At 30.0% G+C, this 19,204-nt stretch overlaps 6 protein-coding genes across 6 annotated transcripts; 1 reads left to right on the forward strand and 5 right to left on the reverse strand.

Moving 5' to 3' along the window:
* Positions 1-394: 394 nt before the first annotated feature.
* Positions 395-1,854, reverse strand: LOC145750107 (hematopoietic prostaglandin D synthase-like). Its single transcript, XM_082566052.1, has 4 exons — positions 1,464-1,854; positions 962-1,164; positions 767-859; positions 395-696 (listed from the first exon to the last, which is right to left on the reverse strand). The coding sequence occupies exons 1-4, from the start codon at positions 1,594-1,596 to the stop codon at positions 526-528; spliced, it is 600 nt and encodes a 199-aa protein (XP_082422178.1). The 5' UTR covers positions 1,597-1,854; the 3' UTR covers positions 395-525.
* A 728-nt stretch (positions 1,855-2,582) lies between these two features.
* LOC145749868 (alpha-tocopherol transfer protein-like) lies at positions 2,583-3,398 on the reverse strand. Its single transcript, XM_082565747.1, has one exon. It carries the CDS (start codon positions 3,396-3,398, stop codon positions 2,583-2,585), a length of 816 nt encoding a protein of 271 aa, XP_082421873.1.
* Positions 3,399-3,759: 361 nt separating this feature from the next.
* LOC145750351 (alpha-tocopherol transfer protein-like) lies at positions 3,760-5,562 on the reverse strand. Its single transcript, XM_082566368.1, has one exon. It carries the CDS (start codon positions 4,789-4,791, stop codon positions 3,967-3,969), a length of 825 nt encoding a protein of 274 aa, XP_082422494.1. The 5' UTR covers positions 4,792-5,562; the 3' UTR covers positions 3,760-3,966.
* Positions 5,563-6,021: 459 nt separating this feature from the next.
* Positions 6,022-7,704, reverse strand: LOC145749717 (alpha-tocopherol transfer protein-like). The gene has a single exon (XM_082565556.1). It carries the CDS (start codon positions 7,110-7,112, stop codon positions 6,279-6,281), a length of 834 nt encoding a protein of 277 aa, XP_082421682.1. The 5' UTR covers positions 7,113-7,704; the 3' UTR covers positions 6,022-6,278.
* Positions 7,705-7,927: 223 nt separating this feature from the next.
* Positions 7,928-9,149, reverse strand: LOC145749719 (alpha-tocopherol transfer protein-like). The gene has a single exon (XM_082565557.1). It carries the CDS (start codon positions 9,062-9,064, stop codon positions 8,240-8,242), a length of 825 nt encoding a protein of 274 aa, XP_082421683.1. The 5' UTR covers positions 9,065-9,149; the 3' UTR covers positions 7,928-8,239.
* Positions 9,150-11,055: 1,906 nt separating this feature from the next.
* LOC145750273 (stromal membrane-associated protein 1-like) lies at positions 11,056-17,018 on the forward strand. The gene is made up of 11 exons (XM_082566265.1): positions 11,056-11,291; positions 11,722-11,855; positions 12,152-12,237; positions 12,427-12,508; positions 12,729-12,817; positions 13,476-13,621; positions 13,984-14,126; positions 14,316-14,454; positions 14,849-14,971; positions 15,281-15,351; positions 15,565-17,018. The coding sequence occupies exons 1-11, from the start codon at positions 11,174-11,176 to the stop codon at positions 15,886-15,888; spliced, it is 1,455 nt and encodes a 484-aa protein (XP_082422391.1). The 5' UTR covers positions 11,056-11,173; the 3' UTR covers positions 15,889-17,018.
* The last annotated feature ends 2,186 nt before the right edge of the window (positions 17,019-19,204 follow it).

Raw genomic sequence — 19,204 nt, forward strand, 5'->3', positions numbered from 1 at the left:
TTTATTTCCTGGTATACCACACCATATGGAATAACCTTACCATTAGTATTTTTTAAAACAACCGATAAGAAAATACGATATTAAAACGTGAAAAAACTTGGAAGGTTGTATTTCTTTTGAAATACTATATTTTAAACACAAATCCATTTTTCTGTATTTTGTTTTAATAAAATTGGGTCTTGTTATTTTTGCAAAATAAGCAAACTTATACATCAAAAAAGACATACTTTTATTTCTTAGGTTATAATATATCTGTACCGAGTTAAGTTAAAAACATGACCTATGTCCTTTTATTTTGTTTTTCGCCGGACCTTAAAAGGCATTTGAAGAAAATAAACACTTTTTTGTCTATCGCCAATCGTTTATTTTACAAAAAAATAACAACCCAAAAATGTAGCGGTTTTTATACTTTAATAATAACGAGTCAACCAATTTAAAGCGTTTTTACCCAACAACAAAAAAAGGAGATAAATTTACAAAAATCATTTTATAATATCATTATTAAGTTAATTTTAATAAAAACATCTAAAAATCGGTCACAGGTCGATTGGCAATCCACTTCTTAATCCCAGGACGTTCTTCACACCGTTTTTGTAACGCCTTAAGTTTTGGAAAACCTTTGGTTGATTCACCTTTATCAACGTTATCCAATTGTTGGGAAAGGTGCATGAATGTTATGTCGACCGCCGAAACTTTCTAAAACCAATAAGTTTATTAATAAAAATAAATGCTACACTTTAATATTTAGTTTATTTAAAAATTATACCTTGCCGAGAAAATAGTCGTCCGTTAGCATAGCTTCCAGTCGGGTCAATAATGGTTTAACATTTTCTTCCAAAGCCACCTTCGTTTTTCTGGCCTAAAAAACAAAACATTTTATCAGGAAAAGTTTGTTAAAAATACAAGAAGAACTTGTTCGTAGCAGCTGGGGAAATTAAAAAAAAACAACAAAAAAACTTACTTTTTCCTCGGGGTCCTTTTCGAAAAATGGGATTTTCATAAAAGCATCCCAAAGACTCTCCATAATGCTGTCCCCAACTGCAGTGGTGTAATTGCATGACCCTTCCAGACCAAACTCTCTGGCAAGAAAGCGAGTTATCGCAGCACTCTGAGCCAACGGTTTTCCGTCAACTTTCAATACAGGCAGTTGGCCAAACGGTGCCTCTAAAACAAAATAAAAAAATCGCCTGTTAGAGTTTAATTACTAGCGATAGGTTTTAAGTCTCGAGTCGCACCAATGTCACGCTAATTGCCCTTGGTCTGGCGTTCATGGTTAGATTAACATGTCCCAACAACACACCCTTTTCTAATTAAATATAACCCTATTACCTTAAGGTTATTTAAAAAAATGTAAAAAAGGCTTAAATTAATCAGGTAGTGTGATATAAACAACAAAAGAGACACTTTTTGCCAGTCTTTTCGATATAAAAATTAAACTAAAAATTAAATTTATTTATAAATACCTGGTTTGTATTTAAGCCAAGCCTCTCCCTCATGTCTGGTATCTGTATATTGGACCCCACTTTCAGCGAATAATAATCGAGCGAGTTCACCTCGGCCCATTCCCTTAAAGTAAATTAGTTCGTAGCTTGGCATGATGATTGTTTTTTTGTCGGTAACTTAATAAAGTAACTTAAAATAGGTTTCTGTAAAAAAGACTCGCAATTTTATATATTTCTTCGACGTAATTTTAGTTAAAAACACAAGTACATAGGTTTGTATTGCAACTTTGCAAAATTAAAATTATTGCAACGTTAGACTACGTACACTATCTCTCTTAGCTTAAGTTTTAATACTATGATATGCTGTGCCTTATGTTTAATAAATCAGTCTGAACTATTGCTAATTTTGACTATATCAAATCTGAGAATCGTAATATTACTGACGTTTTATATATAGCGTAGTCTCTTCGGTATGACTGTGCAAAATTGAAATGACTTGGCTAAACTTTAAACAGTTGCCGGTAAATTTCCATTCGAATCAGTATAAAAGAAACTCTCTTTCACACACCTTTAGGCGATACGCGTCGACGCTTCTAGAGCTTCTAAGGTTTTATGTTGACTTTTCGATTGGTATCCTGTTTCAAATCCTGTAAGCCTAAAGAATGACAAAGCATTTTTCGCGATGACAGGCAATTTTCTACAATTCAACTTTTTCTAGAAAGATTTATTACGAATTCAAATTTTCTTGTCAGACACAAATAAAATATCTTTTATTTTTATAGTTGTATTGATTGCCTGACTTAAACAACTGTTAAGCGCCTAAACTTAACAATGGGACTGTATTATACTTTAATAACGCAAGAGGTATTATTTTACAGGGTTGCGGTTATCTCATATTCACAAGTCAATCTTTTTTTTGTGCTTCACTTACAAAACACTTACTAAGTCCCACGCTTGTGCTTTAACGATTTTGAACTCAGTGAACTACTTAACAGTTATTTAACATAGTTTAATATACTCAGTTGTCAAAAAGGTCCGTTTTTTATGTACTATTACAACTGCTGTGTAAAACCCAAAAATTAGGTTGCATATATATTTCGCAAAATTTTATTCTTTTTGGTATAAATTAATATGTAAAATCTACAAGGGGGTATCTTGGTTGGCTAGTAGTTCATCTTTCCAGTTGCTGTCAATTTCAGGCCCAGTACCAGCAAACATTGGCGGCAATACCGACTTATCCACGATCTCGTACAACTTGCTGAAATCCTGGCCGTGCAAACGAAATCTTTTGCGCATTTTTTCTTTCAACAAGGGGTAAATCATGGCATAGATTATGTCAAATAACACGGGCTCGTTGGTCACGTTTAAGCTCTTAACGCGGGTTGGCATCGCATCTTGCAGGATTCCCATAAAATTTTTGGCAAGAAATGGTGTCATTTGTTTGACGTAATCATTTCCATAAGCGAAGTCGCTGATTACAGTGACCCCACATATTTGAAACTTTTCACTTTCCAGTACTTTTTCCATGGTAAGAATAATATTCGCCATCCAATCAGTCGGCGTTTGGTTGGGAACCAAACCCGGTCTACTGATTATAACTGTCGACCCGTCTCTTGCATACCCATGCAAGGGAACAACGGATCCAGCGTTTATAGTTTCACTAATCAACGCTGGGCTTTTAATTTTTTCATACACTTCTTTAAGCGAACTGATTTTAACATGGTAATTAGTCAGCATTTCAAGGGCAACGGTCTGGTTAAACTTTTTGGCGCGTAAAAATCTTAGAATAAAATCATCGCTTTCTTTGACTAGCTTATTATCGGGATTTTTTGTTTTAAAAGCATTACGCAGTTCGTCAATAGCTGCCAATCTTTCAGAATTGTTTCTGGGTTCATTAAGTTCAGATACCGCCTTCTCTAATAACTCATCAGATAGATGGCATTCATAGCGACCCATTGTATACTTTATTTAGTATTCAACTTTTAATAAATTGCCTAAAACCTTTTTAACATTAAGCAAAAAGTAAATTATTAACTAAGTACAATGCGACCTTCGCAAAGTGTATGTAAGTAAGACGTGATGTGAAATGAATACGTATTAGTCTTTATGGCCGCAAAATAAACTTTGTTTAGTCGAATAGGCACTCTCTGTGCTTTATTACTTGTCCTCTGTTTGTTGTATAATAACTTTAAAATATTGACAAATAAGAAATTTCTTTTTAAATGTTTTTTATTTAACAACGATGTAACGTTTTTAATGTACAGATGTTACATAAAAAACAATTATTAAAAAGCTTATAAAAAAACAATATTGCACAATAGTTGTCGTATGGCCTTAATCTCCATTTAAAATACATTGTTGCCTAACTAGAATTTTAAACTAAATTATTCATTATTGAATTATGAAAAAGCTATAAACAGATATAGGAAAATTTAATAAAGCTATAGAAAATCACAGCCTACTTTGATTGCGAAAAAAACTGGGTTTTGCATTTAAATTAAAAGAAAACGTGAATAATGGTAAATTATAAGGCAGTATCTTGGCTTATAAGTTGTGATTTCCATTCTTCTGGGTCTAATTCTGGTCCCAACCCAGCAAACATTGGTGGCAACACAGCCTTATCCACCCTTCGGTATAATCCATCAAAATTAGTACCAAGCAGACTAAACCTTTCTTTCATTTTTTCTTTAATGAATGGTTGAGCAATTTTCCAAACCACTTCGAAAAACTTAGGTGCATTTGTTATGTTCATACTTTTTGTACGAACCGGTAAAGAGTCCTGCACTATGCTGACGAATTTCTTTTGCATAGAGGGCCCGCTTTGTTTTACATATTCCATCCCATAATAGGCTAGATCTTGGATAACAGTAACACCACTTACTTGAGTTTCTTCGTCTTCTATCATTTTCTCGATGCTTAAAAATATAGCAGCGTACAACTCAAGAATGTCCTGTTTTTCTCCGATGCCAGGTCGCCCAATAACAACCTTAGAACCATCTCTTGCCCTTCCCTTTATAGGAAGAACTACGCCAAGGTTCAGGTTATCTTCTATAAGTATTGGGTTTCGTACTTTGTCAAAAACCTCAGGCCATGCTGCAATGTTCACGTGGTAGTTTAACAAAATTTGCAATGCGCGGTCTTCTTCAAATTTTCGGGCTCTTAAGAACCGAAGTAGAAAAGCATCATCCTCTCGAACAAGTTTAGTTTCGGGATACTTTTCCTTAAATGCATCTCTGAGTGAGTCAATTGCTTCTAATCGTTTTTGATTGTCTCTGGGTTCGTTTAGTTCTAGACATGCTTTATCCAATATAGCAGGTGACAATTTACATTCATATCTTTCTTGTGTCATTTTACAAAAGATGTTTATTTAAACTGAAAATTCGTTGTTAAATTAAACAAATTACTTGAATAAATACTGTTCTATTTTATAAACTTTTTACAATAAACTGACAATGGCATAGACTACACTGCAAATAATTTATCATTTACGTTTAAACAACGTTAGAGAAAAACTAAAACCTGTATTTAATGTTCATTTTACACTAATATAAGTAAAACCCCTAAAGCAGTAACTGTTAGATAGTGTCAATTTCAGCAGATTCTAAGAAAAATAGAGAAATAAGATCAGCATGATATTTGAAAATCGTGATGTTACTGCTACATGCTGATAATTAATTACATGCTATCTTAAAAATACGTTATACATTATAGCTTATAGGTTATTGCGACATCATTTATCATAGCAATCGCCTTATTAAAACATACGCAGTACAAAACCTGTCTTTTTTATATTTTTCTGTTATGTAACTTGTTTGTATTGTTAGATAAATAGTATTTACTTAGCCATGAAAATAACTACTTTAAATCTTTGCCCTTACGAAATTAGCTTTGTTACATAACTTAAACCAGTTTGTTACTTACACTAGCCTAGTAAAAATGTAATTTACTAGACTGTTTAACTTTAAAAACACTGAAAACTGTTATATAATCTGTTTACACTCAGACCTGCATGGACAAACTTGCCATGTCTTTAACAGCTCATTTACGCAAACATTTTGGGGCTAACAATAGTTTATGATGTTTTAACCTTACCGCTAATACGATAGCATGGCATCTATGTTTGCCCTGGCAAAATAAAGCACTACCTACTATCATGGTTGTTCTATAGGGATAGTATTACGTTTTTTAAACTTTTCGCTGTAATTTTTTACGGTGTCGTTGTGCTTTATAGTACATGTTTGTGTAATGTATAACCCTGGATCGAAGTTCAAAGTGTTAAAATTTAACTAATAAAGTATCGTTTCGTGGTGCAATAACTTTTCTTATTTTAATAATCTATAAACCAATTTTAATTTTAGTGTAGTCATCAGAAAAAGGGCTCAGTTAAGAAAAATAATAATTTATTGAAACAATATTGCGTTTTTTACACAATTTTTGTTATAATTGTTATCTTCAAACAATTAAAACCTAAAAATATATAATTTACTAAAGTTTGAAATAAATAATTTTTAAGTATAGCAAAAAAATAGCAAATATAATTGTCAAAATATTTAAATACATGTAATTAATATTTAAAAAAATTACAAAAAGCTACAAGATTTTTTAAAGTATTGTAAAACATAAAAAAGCTATAAAATTAAAAAAAATTCGCGTTTACCCTAAATGCAAACATTCAAATAATTAATAAACGTGCTTATTAATTGCAATCATTTTTGTCAGGCAAAAAATGTAATTTTTTTAAAGATTTTTGCATAATTGCAAAAAATTAAAATATTTGAGAATAATAACTTTTATAAATTATTTAAAGCAAAAATATTATAGAAATAAAAACAATTTTTACACCGCAGTATCTCGACCTAATAATTCTTCTTTCCATTTAGATGCGTCGAGTTCAGGGCCCGAACCTGCAAAAGTATGGGGGAGGTCGTTCTTGCTAACAACATTGTACAGGTCGCTAAAATCCGTACCATGTACGGCGAAGCGCTTTCTTAGTTTGTCTTTAAAGAAGGGGCTGATCATGGCATACAACACATCAAAAATACGAGGGTTATTTACGATGTTGACGCTTTTTAGTCGAACTGGCATCGCATCTTGGACTAGACCAAAGAAACGTTTTGCTAGATTGGGTGTTAACTGCTTTGCAAATGCACCCTGAGAATAGCTACAATCGTGGATTGCAGTTAGGCCGTTGATTTGCATTTCCTCGTCCTCTAGTAGCTTGTCCAGTGTAAGAATAGTACTTACAAGAAAGTTAACTAACAGTTTTTCGTCACCCAATCCCAGCCTGCATATAATAACTGTTGACCCATCTTTAGCCTTTGCCTTTAAGGGCAGGACCTCACCAACGCTCAGTACGTTCTTAATTAAAGCTGGGTTCGAAACCTTATCGAAAACCTCCTTCCAACTCGACCTTTGTACGTGGTAGTTTTTCATCATACCCAGAGCTCTTTTTTGATTAAATTTTGCAGTTCTTAGAAAGCGTAAGTAAAACAAATCATCGTCTTGCTTAACTTTTAAACCCTTCTTTAAATTATGAAAGTTTTCTCTTAGTATGTCGATCTCTTGAAGGCGTTTGTCGTTGTCTCTAGGTTCATTTAACTCTTCTGCCGCCTTATTCAGTAGTTCATGAGGTAGGTTACATTGATATCGTTTTCTATTTAGCGGAGCCATTTATTTAGTTCCTGTTTTTATATAATAGCTGCCTTTACCGATACTTTAAAAAGCAGCTAATTCCCCCTTTTTTTAGAATGTTTTAACTACACCTAAAGTAGATATTAAAATGTTTAGTAAATAACCTACTTGAGTTAATTTGTTATGTAACTGCTGTTGCTAGAGCGTTTTTAGTATTTCGGAAATGCTTATTACTTGTTTTTGTTAGTTATAATTTTACACAACATGACCACTTACTTCCTACCACTATAGCTTATTTTTAATTTAAAAACGCATGACAATTTGAAAACACATATTACTATTCTCTTTCGCTTTTCTAATTAAATTCTAAATTCATTAAAACTCATATTTATTTTATAAAGAATGCTTTAACAAATGGCTGTGGCTTGGCTTTTCGCTAATCATTTACAAGATTGGATTAATACAAGCAAATATTTGCTTATTATCATGTGAGCTAGATGGTAAGGGCAAAAGTCAATCGCTGATTGATTGGTATAGGTAGTCGACGCTTATCACTAACACAAATGACTTTGGTTCATTTCCTAGGAATTTTAACACTGCCTGAGCCTGTAGCATCATCTTACACACCGTACAATGGTACGATCATTTTCCGCTACGGTAAGTTTATATAGCAACTTTTATTGAAACAGTGCGTCATTTTTTGCGTGACTGTTACGTCATAAACATACAAAAATGACGCCACATGTTTACCTAGGTGGGCCTTTGACTTCTAGGTGAAAAAAAATGTTACGCAAGTAATTTAAAATAGAAAGATATTATATCTTGTAAGACTTTATGATACAACACAACAATAGTAAAGTTCTAAAGTTTCTGTATGTATTTTTATTACAAAAAAACTATTTTTGTTTGCTGATTAAGGCTAACACGGCAAAATAATGTTATGTCAGTAGTTTTTTACTTAAAAACTAAGACATTCTTAGTAAAACTAGCCGAATTATTGTTTTCAAACGACAGAACTAGTTATATAATGGCATTTTTTAAAGGCAACGCTACGACAAAGTATTCTTATCAACAAATTAGAAATCACAGGAGAAAGACATTTATTCTACAAGCGAAATAGGGGTTGGTTGTGCACTGTTAGGTGATATTAAACGTTCTTTTGGCTGTTACAAAGCAGTATCTTCTCCTTCTAATTCGCTTTTCCAATATTCCGGGTCCAGTTCAGGTCCCGATCCAGCAAACATAAAAGGCAGGACCGTTTTATCGACCACGTTATATAGCTTGCTGAAATTAGTGCCGTGCACCTGAATTCTTTTCTTCATTTTGTCTTTTAGAAATGGTTGAACAATTGCAAAAATAATGTCGAACGCCTTGGGTTCGTTGGTAAAATTTAGGCTCTTGAAGCGGACAGGCATAGCATCCTGGACAAAATTTACAAATTTCTTTGCAAAGGACGGTGTCATCTGCTTAATCAGTTCCATGTTCATGTAGGCTAAGTCTTCAATAATGGTTACCCCGTTTATTTGCACTTCCTCGTCTTCTAAAAGTTTCTCCAACGTCATAATGGCCATGGCATACATATCAATCAGCACCGCCATTCCGTTTATACCTGGTCTTGCTATTATAACAGCGGATCCGTCTTTTGCTCGACCTTCTAATGGCAAAACGCTTCCATTATCAAGGGCCTCAGGAATTACTGCTGGATTATTCACCTTTTCAAACATTTCCGTCCAGGTTTGGCGTTGTATGTGATAGTTAGTTATCATAGTAAGGGCCCGGTCCTGGTTGAACTTGGCCGTGCGTAAAAACCTCAAGTAAAACACGTCATCATAGTTATGTTGTGACGCAATTTCCGGCACAGAATTGGCAAAACTTGTTCTTAATTTTTCGATTTCGATCAAACGCTTCTCGTTGTCTCGGGGTTCGTTTAATTCAACTGCTGCTTTTTCAATCAGTTTTTCAGATAGTTTACATTTATATTTAATTGCCATTTTTGCTACCAAAAATATTTTTGTATTAAAACACCTGCAGGCATGTCATTTGTAAATTACTACTGGTAAGTTTTAATATGTTTAACCAATTTAAACTTACAAACTGATTACAATAAAATACTTTAATTATAATGTTTGTAAGTATTGTAGTAGTTAGTATGGTTTAAATATTTGTCATTCATTACTCTCTACACCTTATTTTAAATAACAAAACAAAACGCCAAATGATTGCAATATACTTTAAAATAATAAACTCTTTTTTTTGCTAAGGCTAACTTAAACTAGAACTGTTTGTTAAATTGCAGTCCCTAAGTTTAAAACTACTATACTTTTATTTCTTTGCTATTTTACAATAGAATGTTTTAAATAATATGCAAATATTAGTTCTGTTGAAGGCTTTAAAAAGCTATTGTAATGCTATTCAAATGAACTTAGGTGTGCCAATCTTAAATAACAACATTTACCTAATAACCATACAAGTCAGGCATCATTAGCCAAGTGAAAAAAAAACTACAACTGACTTACTGTTCTTCTGGTTCAAACTAAAAAAAGCTAATGAAAACCGCACTTATTTTGGGTGAAGCATATTTTTAACGCCCGTGGACAATTATAAACAAGCGATTAATTTCTTACTTTGCCTCGCTCGCCATTGTATCGAACATTACACCAACACAAGCTTTTGTAATTCGCGCAGACGAGTCTTTTGACTTACGAATGTCTTTGTGCTTATAAAGCAGTTTATTGTTGTTAAAAACTCTATATTTGTATTATAAATATCACGTTTTTTAAACGTGGTAATTTTTGCTTTATTGAATTACATTATATTTCGTGTTTTCAACTAATTTATTATGCCTATTCATATGTTTAAAAGATGTATTTATAAATTAGTTTAAGTAAATATAAGCAATGACAATAATATGTATAATATGGTTATACATTTATACAACATATCAAATTATTTTTTTCAAGTAAAGACATACCTTGAATACAATTTACATGTTTTTTATTGACATTTGCACCTTTGTTAAAAAAATTATATTAAAATATTATTTAATTTAATTAATTTATTATATATACAGTAATTTTTAAAGTTAATGCGTTTGTGTAAATTTGTTAAGGAAGTAAAATTTGGGCAAGGCGACAGAGATCTTAACTCAGAAGGCAGTATGTTGACACGAGATTTTTACTGCCATGATTTTGTTACAACTTCTAGGTTATAATTTTAAGTTTTGTGACAAATTTTAGGAATGTGAAATTGGTTACGTATGAAAAAACAGGCTTCCGATTCCACTTAGCTTTTAAACTTGCTTAGCGTTTATTTTAGTGTTTTAAGTATTAAACTTTTTGTAAACTTTTGGTAAAAAACTTTAAAAACTTTTGGCAATAAAACTTTTGGCAATAAAAACATGGTTGTTTTATAAAGGAACTTAGAGCAAGTACTGACGGACTGAAGTATGAATGATAAAGTTAAATTATAAACCCTGCTTTAAAAACTGACAGCCCTAACCTAACTCACAAGTTATAAAAAAGTAAATTAATGTTTAACTCACAAGTGTCATATTTAGTTACAACCTGTATTTTGTTGTATGTGATATGTTTATACTTCCTATATCTTGTTTTCCTACTTATATCAGTAAAGCCTTCTATGTCTTTGTTAAGTAAGTCAGTCAGTTTAAAGAACGATCGTTGGCTAACCACTAACTAAATGATTGGTGTGCTAGCTTATAGTATTAAGAAGGCAAGAAATAGGAAGTTAGGATAGGATAGTAGTAAAATTTCAAAACTTGACACAGCTTACTGTAAATATTGCGATTACAGATTTTTAACACTAAGTCTGTATTCCACCTACATTTTAAAATGTTTACGTAATGTTTTTGAACAAAGGATGCATAAGGCGTCAATTAACTTAATCTTTGTCAAAACTATTATCAATTTTTTCTATTTTATATTCTAAATTTTAAATCTAAATATTTTATATTTTTTCAGTCTGAATATACGATATATCTGTCCAGTTATATTGTTTGTTTTTTATTAAATACGATTGAATAAAATAAGAACAACTGCAAGGATTCATCAGATTAAAATCTACAAGTTGATTTTTTTTGAATTATGGCAACTCGTCAAGACCGTGAAAGGCAACATCAACAAAATGAAAAATACAAAAATATTTTAGCGAAAATACTTTCCAGAGAGGAAAATAAATATTGTGCTGACTGCCTCGCAAAAGGTTTTAACAAAAAAACTTTTTAAATTCCAACTGTTTTAATAAGCTAATAAATAAATTAAATTACCCTTTTGATTTACTTAAGATGTACTGTATATATATCCGGATCTCTATTACTTTCGCACGCCTGAATTTAACAAGGCGTTATAACCTAAGTATGGCAATTGTTCAACCAAACATTAAAAATTAGTTAAAATATGTTTTAATGAGTATAACTTAGTCCACTTTACGAGTCAGATGTGTTAATGGGTAAACGGAATAGGTGAGGGTTAGAGTAAGGGTTTAATTTATGCAACCTCTTTGTTTAATTACATGTGCCGCATTTTGGTTACACACCCTGTTTATATAGTGTGTGCGAAACTAATAGAGATCCATATATCCTAATATTTTTCTAGTTAAATTTTAAATATATTTCTTGTGAATTTTATTATAGGACCAAGGTGGGTGTCTTGGAATCTTGGAATATTTGTTTGTATCAGATGTTCAGGAATTCATCGCAGTCTTGGGGTTCATATTTCTAAAGTTAAGTCAGTTAACTTGGACACATGGACGACAGATCAAATTGTGGTAAGCAAAAAAAACAAGTTAAAATAATTATATAGTTTTATTAATAAAATTAAATTTGATTTAAAAAATGTTACATTTTAATATATATGAAAAAGTTTAAAAAAATTATTAACACCACTAATGTTAAGTATTAAATTAAAATAGGACCAATAATATTAAGTACTGGCCTTTTTTATATTAGTTTGGTTAGTGCACTTTTATAGTAATAAATGTAATTCTTTTGACTAAATTTAGATTTTTAAATAGCCTATATTATATATATATACATACAATTAAAAAAAAATTTTAATTGTTAGAAAGTATGTGGTAAAGGAAATGGCTGGGCAAAAGATTATTACGAAGCCAAACTTTCCAAAGACTTCAAAAGGCCAAATACAGACTCGTAAGTTAATTGTTTTTTAAAAAATATCAAATATAATAAAAAATAAAAATATAACACTGCCTTTAAAGTATTTAAATGTAAATGTTGTTGTCTCTATTATTAGAAAGTATTGTTTTCAATGAATACCCTCTACATTAAAAAAAATGATTGTTAGTAAATTTTTATAGTTTTTGATTATTTTATTTTTAGAAATCTGGAGTATTTTATAAGAGATAAATATGAGAAGAGAAAATACGCTTTATCAACTGAATTACCTTTAAGGCCAATAGAGGTTTGTCGAATAAAAATCAATATATTGTAGAGTGTAAAATAAATTTTGACTGCCCAATTTAAAAAAATCAATGATATATATTTTACCAGATTTTACTTTATAACTATAAATACTGTGGTTTAGGTATTGATTAAAAGCTAATTTTTTTTGTATATAATTTTTTTTTAATTTTTTTTTCAAATTTTTTTTTTCCATTAATTAAAGGTTTTTTTATTTGTAGGAATTTAAAATTTATGAAACAAATGGTGCAAGTCCTGCAAGCAAAAAGAAGGAAAGAAAAAAGGAAACTAACAACGAATTGTCTAGTCGGTAAGAACAACAAATGTTCTTGAATTAGATGTATTAAAAATGCAACCAATAAATCAAAATCATACAATTACCAAAAAAAAGAATATAAAAGGTATAATGGAAAAATAGAAATATTAAGCAAGCAAAAAAAGCAAAACATAATTAAAGATTAGATTTTAAGTCATGATATATAGATACTACGTATAAACAGCCAAGCATTATATGATATATTAATATATACCCCATAAATATTGTTAAACTATTGAGTTTGTCAGTTTAATTAGTGTGCTGGCTTATAAAATCATATTTAAAAATAGCAATGTTTTTACGTAACTATAGCCTACTTTATTTATAAACTAAAATGGCAACGCATCCAGTTTTCGATATGATCCAATTGCAATACTGAAATATTATTTGTGTTGATTTTAAATTGAAATTGATTACTTCACAGGAAATGATTAAAACAAAATTGTTTTTAAAGTTGCACTATACCATGCAGTGCTAGTAACGAAAATTGAAAAAAAAAATTTTTCACTCAAAAAAAATTTATTTTGGGCAATAATAAACCATTGCTTTTCGATGTTCTAATTTTTTTTTATGTTATATATATTTTTTATATATATACTTTTTTTTTAAATTTTTAAAATTTTTTTTTAAATCATTTATTTTTTTTTGTCAGGTCTGAAAAGTTTATTCCAGCTCCTGTATCAAGACCAAAAAGAAATGTTTCCCCTGTTCTTGTACAAGTTAAACCACCAACCCAACAACAAGTACAACAGCCTGTACCAGTTAAAACTTCACATGCTGATGATTTACTTGGACTAAGTAAGTCAAAAATTTATTCTATGTTTATAATTTAAAAAATTTTAATTAGATAAAAATGCAGGTGAAATGTAAGCAAAAATGTTATGTATGATTGTTTTGGCAAACTAGATACACTGCATTAGGAGTATGGTGTAGTTGCTTAAACACTTAGTTTTACAACATAAGGTCATAGGTTTGATCCCCATTTCTTTCATGTCGATGCTATAGTGCCTTTAAAAAGGTGGTTTAAATGAAGTTTTGCTTTAAATTCTGAAATCGTCACTTTGCTCAACTAACAGATAGTAACGATGAATTAAAAAAGTTTTTGGTATTGTAAATGAATTTAAAGTTTTGATTACAAAAATAAACAAACTCTGAAATAGATTCTCCCGTTGAACTTCAAAACAACAACGAATTTAACATTCCTCCCGCTCAATCTTTACCAAGCTCCGACCTCACTTTTGATCTCTTTGCATCGATGCAACCTCCTAGTTCTAATCCTCCACAACAAAATGCAACTGGACAGGTAAAATAATTAATATTACCCACATTATATAATAAATGTATGGCTAAATAGGAAACCAATTTTTGTAAGAAAAAAAAATTCAAGTAGAACCATTTTTTTTTTCTTTATGTATAAATTAATTCTTTTGTTTGCTAGATAAAAAAGGCCAAGTTTTATTTAACATTACTGTTTTATATTTGTTGGATCAAGGCACCAGAGATAGTTGAGGAGGAGAAATCAGCTGATAAAAAGGTGATGAGCAAAGATTCAATTTTATCGCTGTACGGTCAATCCAATCAAACTAATGCAATGACAATGCAACCAAACAATCCATACAATCAAGTTCAAGGTAAAAACTATAGTTTTCCGAATTAACTTTATTGTATTTTTTTTAATTTCCTATACTATTGTTAACACTAGTCAATAGCCTGGCTTATAGTCTAAATTTTAATTGTCATAATATTGTCGCAACTCAAAACTAATATTTGACAGTGTTAATTTACTTGTACATTAACAACAAAACATTTTTTTGCCTATAAGTTGGACATACATGTAAATACCGTTTAATAAGCTTTGTGTTTTTTTTAAAAGGTGTTTTTTGTTAATAATTGTTTTTTTAATAAACAGGATTAGAATTACAAATAAACTTAAGTTGCATAAATTTTGTGTTTTAAATTTTTTATATAAAATGATTTTAAACCAATTTTTATGGATGAAAAAAGGTTATTTTAAATACTTTTTAGGCCAATATGGAATGGTGAGCCAACCACAAATGCAATACGGACAACAGCAGCCAGTAACTATGACAACCAATATGGGATACCCTAACAACCAATTCAACCAAGCTCAACAAATGGGAATGAACAGTAAAAAAATAAAAGTTTAATTATTTTTAAATAAATTTCCAAATATATCTGATTTTGTATTTTAGTATAATGTTATCTATATACTTGTGTATTTTAGAAGGTTCCTTATTTTAATTAACCTTGTTATCAGGGCAGTCCTTGGTAATGTTGACTTAGATAAGAGTTGTTAGTTAATTTTTGATTTATATTAAGATAAGCTAATAAAAAATAATAAAAACTGTTTAGTTTTACAACTATGCTAAAAATTTTCTTAACTTTTTGTATGTGATTGGTAATAGTTTTTTTCAATTATTTTTGTTGTTGTTGTAGTGATGGGCTATCAACAACAAAACCTACAACAACAGCAATTCCAACAACAATATCAACAACAACAACAACAGGTAGATATTATAATTTTTTAGTGTCTACACTTTAAAAATTTATTTCGGCGTCATGGTGTAATGGTTAGAACATTTGACCTTACTACATGAGGTCTTTGGTTCGATTCCCTGATGTTTCTTGGTTTGATTACTGCTCAGTCTTATCACATCGAGGATAAATATCTTCAAAAAAAGTGATTAATTATTTAAAAAAAAGTGAAATATATTTTCTAGCAAATGCAACAACAAATGCAATACTTACAACTTGGAGGAAATATGAACAGCTCTTTACACCCATCCAGTGGTGGCATGCGTTCATACAGTTCAATGCCGCAAATGTCGGGGCAGAATAATATGACCCAACAGCCCCAACAGCCCCAAATGGGTTATGGGCAAACTTTAACCCCAAACATGGGGTATAATGGAAGCTTGGGTGCTCATAATGGGTTAACTTCTAGTCAGCCTTCGTTGCCAAATATGGGGGGCAATTTTGGGGGTCAGTGGGGTAATGGTGCTGTTAATAGTGGGCAAACATTAAGTAATCAATTATGGAAATAAGTTGCGATGTTTAAGGTTTATTCTTTTTATTTTTAAATTTAATTATTTAAATAATGAACTTCAAGATGAAGTTATGATTATGTTTAAATTTTAGCAATTAAAAGATCTTTTTTGTTTGTTAAAATGCTGTCTTAAAACCCAGTCATTTTTATATTAACAACAACAAAAATTAAAATGATTAAGTGTTGTTGAATAAGTTGCTTAGCTTGGGCTACATCTTTCAACTTGCTAACTCACATTCATGTAATTTATTATTTATTTACTTATTTTGGGGAAGTGACATGGGTTTTATTCATGATTAAGTATAGCCTGTACAATTCCATTTATTCCATTAAGCTAAATTTACTTCAAATTGGTAATGTAACATCACATTTAAAGGGTATAATCTTTTTTATTACACATTTTTATACTCTATTACAAAAGTACATCAAAATTAAGATTTTTACATTAAAATTTACCAAATGTTACTTAAATTTAAATTACAACTTAATTTAATTAAAATCCACTAGATATAAATATATTTTTATAATTTATGTAAACCTAGTATAGGTTTGTCTTTTATGTTAAAAAAATAGGTGGAAATTTTCTAGTTTTTTTTTTTATAATATTTGTTTAATTTAACGAATGCATTGTAAATATTTGTCGTTTAAAATGAAAGTAAGAGTTAAATTCTAATAATTTATCAAAGTTTTTATCCCCGACTTTTTTAAATATTCATCTAGTCTAGTGTAACGATAAAATTTTACATTTTTAATGGTGATTTTTTATGTTTAGTCAAATCAAAAATAGGACTTTTTGTTGTAAATAACTGTTAATAATTTTGTTGAAAAATTTATCGTTTAAAACCATTCTTTTAACCTGTAAATATGTAAATTATTTTTTAGCTAATTTTGTTTTTATATAACAAACCAAAACACTATAATTTTGCCTGTCATATAGCGAAGTAATTCAACTCAACTTACTTTTAGTAATATACATGCTACATAAAGGTGTTTAACATTTTATGTTTAAACGTATGTTATAGCTTTGAATTAGATGTCCAAAATAAGGGTTTTATTATTGTGAATTTTTCTTTTTATTGTGTCAAGACCTCGCAAAAAACTTTTGTATTGTTTAGCGCGGTGAAATAAAATAGCAAATACTTAGTTTTTTCATTTTTAATAATTAAAAATAAAAAAAAACAACATAAAAGACTAAAAAGAATAAAAAACAATATATTTTTTTTAGTATATCTTTATCCTCGATGTGGAAAGGTCGAATATACAAGCTAAACTCAAAGTAACATCAGTTACTCCGACCCAGTCTCGAGTTACGGAATATTATATAGATTATAATTGTCCGATAATAATGCTGCTAATTAAGTGCTGGCTCAGCAGAAGTTCATACCGTTTATAGCGCCTTACTCAAGGGGCTACAGCATGAGAGCATTGGAGATTGAACCCACGACCTCATGTGTGGTGTAGCAAGTGTTCTAACCACTACAACACGCTGCCGGTCTGATATCTTAACTTTGTTACTATTGGGTTTACTTTGGGCTAGCTTATCATAAAGTAACATAAAAAAAATTGCTTTTAAAAACTACCGGCTTGACATGTTTTTTTGGGTAAATATTAATTGGACTGGTTTTAAGGTTTGGCTAAGGCTGATTTTGGGCTAAGCGTTGTTTTAAGATCCTGTGGGATAAGAAAGCAGCTGGAATTAATATTATTGTTGTTAATTACTTTGCTTCTTTGTAGCGAATTATAAATTTTAATTATTAAGGACATCCTTTAGTGGTTAGTTGATACAAGAATATAAAATTCTGGCTAAATCTTACGGAAATAAACTTTGAATTTAAGTAATGTCTTAATCTATGTTTATTAAGTGGCATCCGTTCAGTAAAACGAAATTACCTAACTGTTTTTAAAACGAACATTTACACTTAATAAAAACCAAGAATGAATCGTTGGAAAAATAATTCAATACTAGAGAAACGAGGTTAGAGTTCCCATGTGAAAAGAGTTGTTAAATAACCCGCAAATTCGATAAACAAGTTATAGTTAAAAGTATTGGAACTCATTGTTAAAATAGGGAGGAAAAATACGCCAAAGCTTGACAGCAAATAAATAACAATTTCATTTCAAATCAACATCAAAAACTGTTTGTTTATAAAATTAAAGGTTAGCTTATGTGGATTTATCCAAAATAAGCTACAACTTCGAGTAGTTATGTTTATCTAAATACTTATTTTGATACTTAAATATCTAATAATGGAAAACCCTTTTTTGTTTATATAACTGCTTGTTTGTAGTTTAAAGAAATTAGAATACCACGAACATAAAAACAAAGCCCGGGGGATGTTTGGTTTTGTAAATTTAACTTTACTAATGTTTAATTGTTTTGCTAGAAAATAATTTTAAATTTAGGCAGCAGTGACATAAGTAAGAATACAACTTTTATTTAGCTTACTTTTTGTCTCTCTGTCAGCATTTTTTTTTAAAACGTGTAATTTTTTTCCAAATAGCAAACTTTATCATGTTTTGTCTAATTACCATTTTTTTGGAACATGGTTCGTGTTTTACTAATAAATAAAATATTTTTTTGGAAATACCGTTATCGATTAACCTTTGCGATTCGGCTATAGGGTAAATAAAAATTTATAAACACAGTTACATTTTTTCTATAGAATATTTTTCCCTATACTTATAGAAAAGCAATTAACATTTTATGACAAGACAATAACTCTAAAATTAAAAAAAAAAAATTCTGTGGTAGCAAAAAAATAAAATTAAAATTCATTTTATAGAAGTTGTAAATATTAGGTAGTATAGTTCACTAAAGTCAAAATAAATAAAAAACTTAAAGATTTTTCGAGTAATGTCATGCTAGTGCATTTAAATTTTTGCATCGCTTCGTTGCGGAAATCTTAGCTGGTCATTCCGCTTTTTTATATATAAACAAAGTTTAGAAATCGCGTGCAAACGGGTTTCCTGTTTAACTGACCAGTGGTTTTTTTTTCTACTTTTTTTTTAAAGTAGATATTTAGTGACCTCATTTGACCTTTTAATTCTTTACAAAAATGTCGACTCTGCATAGTTAGTTTTCTTCTAATCTTGCGCATTATATAAGGCAGATTGCAAAAAAAAATAATTTTAACCTTTTAAAATTAAAAGTTATTTTTTTAAATTCAATATTTAAATTTTATTTTAGTAATTTACTTTTATGCGATAAATATTAATGTTTACATAAATATTTTAAGTATGTAACGGCATGGTTTACCAAACCCAGCAGGTTGTTATGTTAAAAAAACAGTTTTTTTTTTCCACGAAATAAAAAT

This window comes from Corella eumyota, chromosome 4, assembly GCF_963082875.1.
Source record: "Corella eumyota chromosome 4, kaCorEumy4.1, whole genome shotgun sequence".
NCBI classification, from domain to species: Eukaryota; Metazoa; Chordata; class Ascidiacea; order Phlebobranchia; family Corellidae; genus Corella; species Corella eumyota.

What these genes read in the sequence shown, in the direction of transcription:
- LOC145750107 (XM_082566052.1), bottom strand. Translation starts at nt 1,596, where the DNA reads ATGCCAAGCTACGAACTAATTTACTTTAAGGGAATGGGCCGAGGTGAA. An exon ending in TTGGCTTAAATACAAACCAG is followed by an intron (nt 1,165 to 1,463) that starts GTATTTATAAAT and finishes ATTTTGTTTTAG; the next exon opens with AGGCACCGTTTGGCCAACTG. An exon ending in ACGACTATTTTCTCGGCAAG is followed by an intron (nt 697 to 766) that starts GTATAATTTTTA and finishes TATTGGTTTTAG; the next exon opens with AAAGTTTCGGCGGTCGACAT.
- LOC145749868 (XM_082565747.1), bottom strand. Translation starts at nt 3,398, where the DNA reads ATGGGTCGCTATGAATGCCATCTATCTGATGAGTTATTAGAGAAGGCG.
- LOC145750351 (XM_082566368.1), bottom strand. Translation starts at nt 4,791, where the DNA reads ATGACACAAGAAAGATATGAATGTAAATTGTCACCTGCTATATTGGAT.
- LOC145749717 (XM_082565556.1), bottom strand. Translation starts at nt 7,112, where the DNA reads ATGGCTCCGCTAAATAGAAAACGATATCAATGTAACCTACCTCATGAA.
- LOC145749719 (XM_082565557.1), bottom strand. Translation starts at nt 9,064, where the DNA reads ATGGCAATTAAATATAAATGTAAACTATCTGAAAAACTGATTGAAAAA.
- LOC145750273 (XM_082566265.1), top strand. Translation starts at nt 11,174, where the DNA reads ATGGCAACTCGTCAAGACCGTGAAAGGCAACATCAACAAAATGAAAAA. An exon ending in TCAACAAATGGGAATGAACA is followed by an intron (nt 14,972 to 15,280) that starts GTAAAAAAATAA and finishes TTGTTGTTGTAG; the next exon opens with TGATGGGCTATCAACAACAA. An exon ending in ATCAACAACAACAACAACAG is followed by an intron (nt 15,352 to 15,564) that starts GTAGATATTATA and finishes TATATTTTCTAG; the next exon opens with CAAATGCAACAACAAATGCA.